At 45.5% G+C, this 7,084-nt stretch overlaps 1 protein-coding gene across 1 annotated transcript; it reads left to right on the forward strand.

The window, feature by feature from the left end:
- The first annotated feature begins 823 nt into the window (after nt 1-823).
- On the forward strand, nt 824-4,416 carry LOC121542836 (apolipoprotein Eb). The gene is made up of 5 exons (XM_041852395.2): nt 824-863; nt 1,435-1,500; nt 2,025-2,178; nt 2,725-3,012; nt 3,135-4,416. The coding sequence occupies exons 2-5, from the start codon at nt 1,458-1,460 to the stop codon at nt 3,475-3,477; spliced, it is 828 nt and encodes a 275-aa protein (XP_041708329.1). The 5' UTR covers nt 824-863; nt 1,435-1,457; the 3' UTR covers nt 3,478-4,416.
- Nucleotides 4,417-7,084: the final 2,668 nt, after the last annotated feature.

Raw genomic sequence — 7,084 nt, forward strand, 5'->3', positions numbered from 1 at the left:
TAGCCCAGTGTAAATGAATGAAGACTGATGGTGAGTGGTGGCAGGGGGTAGCTGTTGATACACTGATACCATGATTAAAGATAAACTGATTAAAATGCATTGAAGACCATTGGAGCTGCCTGACAGATTCCTGGCACCAGCAGTAGATTATAATTGTCCAAAGAATTGTTCTCTGAGACATTTAACATTTCATTGCATTCCCAAAACGGATTACATAAAACACACCTGAAAAAGCCAAAGACCAAGAAGGCAGTTTATAAAGAAACTGAATGAGACACAATCCCATCTAATTTGACATGTTTAGTCATTTAGCAGACGCTCTTATCCAGAGCGACTTACAGTTAGTGAGTGCATACATTATTAATTTATTTTATACTGTCCCCCCGTGGGAATCGAACCCACAACCCTGGCGTTGCAAACGCCATGCTCTACCAACTGAGCTACATTCCTGCCGGCCATTCCCTCCCCTACCCTGGACGACGCTGGGCCAATTGTGAGCCGCCCCATGGGTCTCCCGGTCACGGCCGGCTACGACAGAGCCTGGATTCGATAAGCAGAGTTCTTTAAACGAGTTTCCTTGTTTGAAATAGCCTACACGTTTTTTCATAGAAGCACAAACTATTTTCGTTGACGTACATCATAAACTATATATTGCACAATCACCATTTAGCCAACAACAAATCAAAGAGATGAGAACTTCGAACGCGGAGTGGCACATCGCGTGGAACGAACCATGAGCGGAGCCGCACATCATCACATGCGCGCGCTCTCTCAGCCCCAGCGACAGGCGCGCGGCCGTCCCAGGACAGTATAAATAGCCCCGCGAACAGTCCATAGAGCACGGAAGGAACTGGATTTCTTAGGTGAGTGAGGGATGGGGACAACTGATGGGGACCATACAGGCTACAAACGCGCTTTAGTCATGAGTGAAATACATAATTTTTAGTAGAAACATAAAGCATCTCTAAGTAGGCTAGATTTGATACCGAGATAGTGGCTACTTATAAATTATTGCATTAGGTTAGGTTGCTGTAGCCTACACGTTGGCACTGAAAAGCAAGTAATTTATCTTCTTATTATAGTGTGCAGATTAATCAGACCAAATGTATGGTAAAACTGTTAAGAAGAGCGTCATTGTAGGGGAAACAAAAAATGATAATGGAGAACAAAGTTAGTTTATAGCATAATGACTGGATTTAAAGTTGAATCTAAAACGTTTAATTGCTTAGAACTAGTTTAGTTGCTATTCTATGAAAGGTTACTTTTCCTATTTATTCGATTGGCTCACAATAGTATTCTACTTTATTCCCCCAAAAAATATTCTGCCAATTATTCCAATGATTTACCATTGTATCTTTGTATGTTGTTGTAGTTATTTTCTATAGCTTTGATAGACAACCACTGTCTGACATGGGTCTATGTCTGTTTTCATAGGTGTATCTGTCTGTCAATCAATCATGAAGGCTGTGGCAATAATCCTTGCTCTGACAGTCATCTCTGGTAAGCCTGGGTTTACACTGGTCCTTTTTGACACTGTTATCAATATATACAGTGCCTTGCAAAAATATTCATACCCCTTGGATTTCTTCAAATTGTGTTAGAAAGTGGGCTTAAAATGGATTTCATTGTAATTCTTTACAATTAACTACTATATTTTATTAATGTTTTATTAATCTGTAAAAAATAGTATTGGCAATAAAATTACAATTAAATACATTTTAATCCCACTTTCTAACACAATAAAATGTGAAGAAATCCAAGGGGTATGAATACTTTTGCAAGGCTAAATCCAAGGGGTATATATATTTAGTATTGGTCAACTGTATGTGCATGAATGCATTTACTTACTCCTTGCTGAAATCAGTCTTTTAGGATCAACTCTTACAATGCTGTAATACTGTCTTGTATAATTAAGCTTCATACTGTACCAAGGCTCCACGCTCTCATTACCAGACTGGATTTAACCCCCCTGATGGTGTATATTATGTAAACCTCACCTCAGAGCTCTCTGTGTCTCCCTGCAGGCTGCCATGCCCGCGCTGTGCGCCAGGCAGAGGCCCCCCAGAACCGCTGGGAGGAGAACGTTGAGCGCTTCTGGACCTACGTGTCTGAGCTCAACAGCAGAGCCGACGGACTGGTGGACAACCTCAAGGCCTCCCAGCTCAGCAGAGAACTCGAGTGAGTGGCGCATTGTAACACTATTTCATTCTGAAGTGATATAGGCTCATATACCTTGCTTCATCGCTCTCCATTATCACCTTGTGTGACTGTCCCTGACCTTGCTTCCCCTCTTTTCCTCTCTCCCCGTCCTCCCCCCGTCCCCCTATGTCCCTGACCATGCCTCCCCTCTCTCCCCTGTCCTCCCCCCGTCCCCCTATGTCCCTGACCATGCCTCCCCTCTCTCCCCTGTCCTCCCCCCTGTCCCCCTATGTCCCTAACCATGCATCCCCTCTCTCCCCTGTCCTCCCCCTGTACATCTGTGTCCCACTATGTCCCTGACCATGCCTCCCCTGTCCTCCCCCCTGTGTCCCCTAATGTCCCTGACCATGCCTCCCCTCTCTCCCCTGTCCTCCCCCTGTACATCTGTGTCCCCCTATGTCCCTGACCATGCCTCCCCTCTCTCCCCTGTCCCCCCTGTACCCCTGTGTCCCTGTACGTCACTGACCATGTATCCCTCTCCCCACTGGGCATCTCTAACCATGCCTCCCTTCTCCCTGTCTGCAGCACCCTGATCACTGACACTGTGGCTGAGCTGACCGTGTACAGGGAGGACATCCAGACCAAGCTGGGGCCCTATGCCCAAGACACAGCCGGCCTGCTGGGCCAGGACCTGCAGCTTCTGACCACCAAGCTCCAGACTGACATGGTTGACGCCAAGGAGCGCAGCACACAGTACCTGGGAGAGCTCAAGACCATGATAGAGCAGAATGCTGATGATGTCCACAACCGCGGCAACACCTACATCCGCAAACTGAAGAAACGCCTTAACAAGGACACCGAGGAGATCCGCAAGTGAGTATAGATGGCAGCAGCTAATGTACTGTAACAGCTTGCTTTCCTAACAGAGAATTTCAAAATACCGTTTTAATATGTCTTCTATGTGATGCTAACCCCCTCTCCCTCTCCCTCCCCAGCACCGTAGCCACCTACCTGGGTGAGATCCAGTCCCGTACCTCCCAAAACATGGATCTCGTGAAGGAGCGTGTGGAGCCCTACGTGAGTCAGGCCCACGACACCGCCGCCGAGAGGTTGGGCAGCTTCACTGACCTTCTGAAGAACCAGGCCCAGGACCTGAGCCAGCAGGTCTCCACCCAGGCCGAAGGCATGCGCGAGCAGCTGGAGGCCACTGCCGAGGACCTGCGCACCACCCTGGAGGGCAAGATCGATGAGCTCAGCAGCCTGATCGCTCCCTACGCCGCCAAGATCCGTGAGCAGCTCCAGACCATCATGGACAAGGTCAAGGAGACCAATGCCTAAATGGACCCAGGGGAGGGAGGGGTTTGGAGGACCGGTGTCCCGCCACTACACCCCTGTTTAAGTAGGGGTGCAGGTTGTGAAGCACTGTGCCACCATTCACCTAGATACCACAGAGAGGAGGAGGGAGTGCTGTTTTCACTCTGTTGGCACTGTGTGTTTGGGGTGAGGGGGGTTGATAGAGAGAGAGGGGTGAGGAAGACAGAGCTTTGAATGGGTTTTGAGCAGACAAACACAGTCCTTTATGTTTGTTTAGGCCTCAGAAAGGCATTTACTGTTTAAATCACTTCAATCACTCTCTCGCTGTATTATCTCCTCATCCCAGAACACAAGAGCCACACTCAATACTGCCTTTCATAAACACACAAGAGGCTATTGTTTTTAACCTGCTTCGCTTGTCTTCCTCGTTATAAGTGCTCTAGATGTCTCCTCCAAAATGTTCTACTAATCTGCATCAGGTTTCTAAGGCTACTATATGGGACACAAGGGGGGGTTGAAACAGTATCTTCCAATTGTAAGCCAAATTGGCTGGGGCCCATTCCAGCGCTGTCCCTGTCCTTCATTTCAATAACTGCACTGAACTAAGACTGGGCTTATCTCCAGCACTAGCATCAGTCTTTCCAGAACCATTGGAGAAGAACCACTCTGTGCCTTGCTTGTCTATGATGCTGTATCAACACCTGCTCTGTAGGCTCTGTATTTGTTGTGATTCATATAGAAGTGTATTTACTATGACTGTGATATGATGCGAATATGACAATCAAACTAAAAGGCATACTTCACAGGGTCCATATACTACCTGTCTGTATTATTTCAGTTTGGCAAGAGTGTCTCTGCCACTTCACAATGTAACATGCCCATGCTTCTCACCATAGTACACTGTCCGTCTGGCTGACTGCAGTGTGCTACCCAGTGCTGCGTAAATAAAATATGTAAAGAGATGCTAAATTGTCAGTGTTCTTTTCTTGTCAAACATTTATACACTTTTTTCAACTTTGAAATGTCTTTATTTTTAGTTACAATGACAACTGAGGTAGTTAATATACAGTGAGGGGAAAAAAGTATTTGATCCCCCTGCTGATTTTGTATGTTTGCCCACTGACAAAGAAATTATCAGTCTATCATTTTAATGGTAGGTTTATTTGAACAGTGAGAGACAGAATAACAACCAAAAAAAAGCATATCAAAAATGTTATAAATTGATTTGCATTTTAATTAGGGAAATAAGTATTTGAACCCCTCTCAATCAGAAAGATTTCTGGCTCCCAGGTGTCTTTTATAATATGAAAAAAGGGAGTGCTCCTAATCTCAATTTGTTACCTGTATAAAAGACACCTGTCCACAGAAACAATCAATCAATCAGATTCCAAACTCTCCACCATGGCCAAGACCAAAGAGCTCTCCAAGGACGTCAGGGACAAGATTGTAGACCTACACAAGGCTGGAATGGCCTACAAACAAGACCATCGCCAAGCAGCTTGGTGAGAAGGTGACAACTTTTATTCGCAAATGGAAGAAACACAAAATAACTGTCAATCTCCCTCGGCCTGGGGCTCCATGCAAGATCTCACCTCGTGGAGTTGCAATGATCATGAGAACGGTGAGGAATCAGCCCAGAACTACACGGGAAGATCTTGTCAATGATCTCAAGGCAGCTGGGACCATAGTCACCAAGAAAACAATTGGTAACACACTACGCCGTGAAGGACTGAAATCCTGCAGCGCCCGCAAGGTCCCCCTGCTCAAGAAAGCACATATACAGGGCTGTCTGATGTTTGCCAATGAACATCTGAATGATTCAGAGGAGAACTGGGTGAAAGTGTTGTGGTCAGATGAGACCAAAATCGAGCTCTTTGGCATCAACTCAACTCGCCGTGTTTGGAGGAGGAGGAATGCTGCCTATGACCCCAAGAACACCACCCCCACCGTCAAACATGGAGGTGGAAACATTATACTTTGGCGGTGTTTTTCTGCCAAGGGGACAGGACAACTTCACCGCATCAAAGGGACGATGGACGGGGCCATGTACCGTCAAATTTTGGGTGAGAACCTCCTTCCCTCAGCCAGGGCATTGAAAATGGGTCGTGGATGGATATTCCAGCATGACAATGACCCAAAACACACGGCCAAGGCAACAAAGGTGTGGCTCAAGAAGAAGCACATTAAGGTCCTGGAGTGGCCTAGCCAGTCTCCAGACCTTAATCCCATAGAAAATCTGAGGAGGGAGCTGAACGTTCGAGTTGCCAAATGTCAGCCTTGAAACCTTAATGACTTGGAGAAGATCTGCAAAGAGGAGTGGAACAAAATCCCTCCTGAGATGTGTGCAAACCTGGTGGCCAACTACAAGAAACGTCTGACCTCTGTGATTGCCAACAAGGGTTTTGCCACCAAGTACTAAGTCATGTTTTGCAGAGGGGTCAAATACTTATTTCCCTCATTAAAATGCAAATCAATTCATAACATTTTTTACATGCGTTTTTCTGGATTTTTGTTGTTGTTATTCTGTCTCTCACTGTTCAAATAAACCTACCATTAAAATTATAGACTGATCATGTCTTTGTCAGTGGGCAAACGTACAAAATCAGCAGGGGATCAAATACTTTTTTCCCTCACTGTACCTGAATAAATGGATCTTCATCTTACAATCTATGGTTGATGAACACACAAAATCAAGACATTCCTATGCTTATAAATTCACTCTATCATGCACCAAGTTCTGATAACAATGATAAGCTGAACCAGGTTAGTTACAACTGGGGTAGCTCTCCAGGAACAGGGTTGGAGACCCCTGACATTCAGTAATTAAGTGTTGGTCTTTATAAACCACCAACAATTTAAGTTTAATTGAGATCTACGTTAGGTTATAATGTCACTTAACATCACATCTGGAGGCTCCAGAAATAGGTTGGACAGAATGTCCTCGTCATATCATGATCTATCATCTTTTCTATCATATTTTCCCATCCCCAGATCCCATGTCTTCAATCCCTAAACACCAACCCTAAACCCCCTGTAGGCAGTTCTCTACTACCTGTACACTCATAAACACACACGTTCCTTATCATACACTTTCTTCAGGCTGTTGTTATATGCGTTTATAGGGATAACTTATACATGGTAAATGTGTGATGATTTGCAGTAAGAGCTTTTTTCAGGGTACCTTTCCTTCTCCCTAACCCACATTACCCCTTTCACCTTTTCTTTTAGGACCCTCCCCCCCACCACCCCACCACCCATACACCCCTCTCCACAAACACTGTCAATTCATCTCCTAATCTGTACATTTGGTGCTTGATTGACCAAACATTAATGGGCCTTTCCACCCCTCCTGCGCTGCAGGTCTTTCTTTCTCTTTTGTCCCCTTTCCTCCCTCCTTCCATACCTCCCTCCCTCTCTCCCTCCCCGGTCCTGGCTTGTCGGGATCTGCTCTCACATTCCTTTCTCTTTATCCCAGCAGGTTTCGGGAACCATGTTTTTGTTTTCATCTACTATGTTTATAGATATTCTACCCTCCTCTCCCGTCTAAGATACACAGACATGCACGCAGATACACACACACACACAGGTACATAGGTACACAAATGCTATGATAATTGCTTTTGATGGCTCT

This window comes from Coregonus clupeaformis, chromosome 28 (assembly GCF_020615455.1).
Source record: "Coregonus clupeaformis isolate EN_2021a chromosome 28, ASM2061545v1, whole genome shotgun sequence".
NCBI lineage: Eukaryota > Metazoa > Chordata > Actinopteri > Salmoniformes > Salmonidae > Coregonus > Coregonus clupeaformis.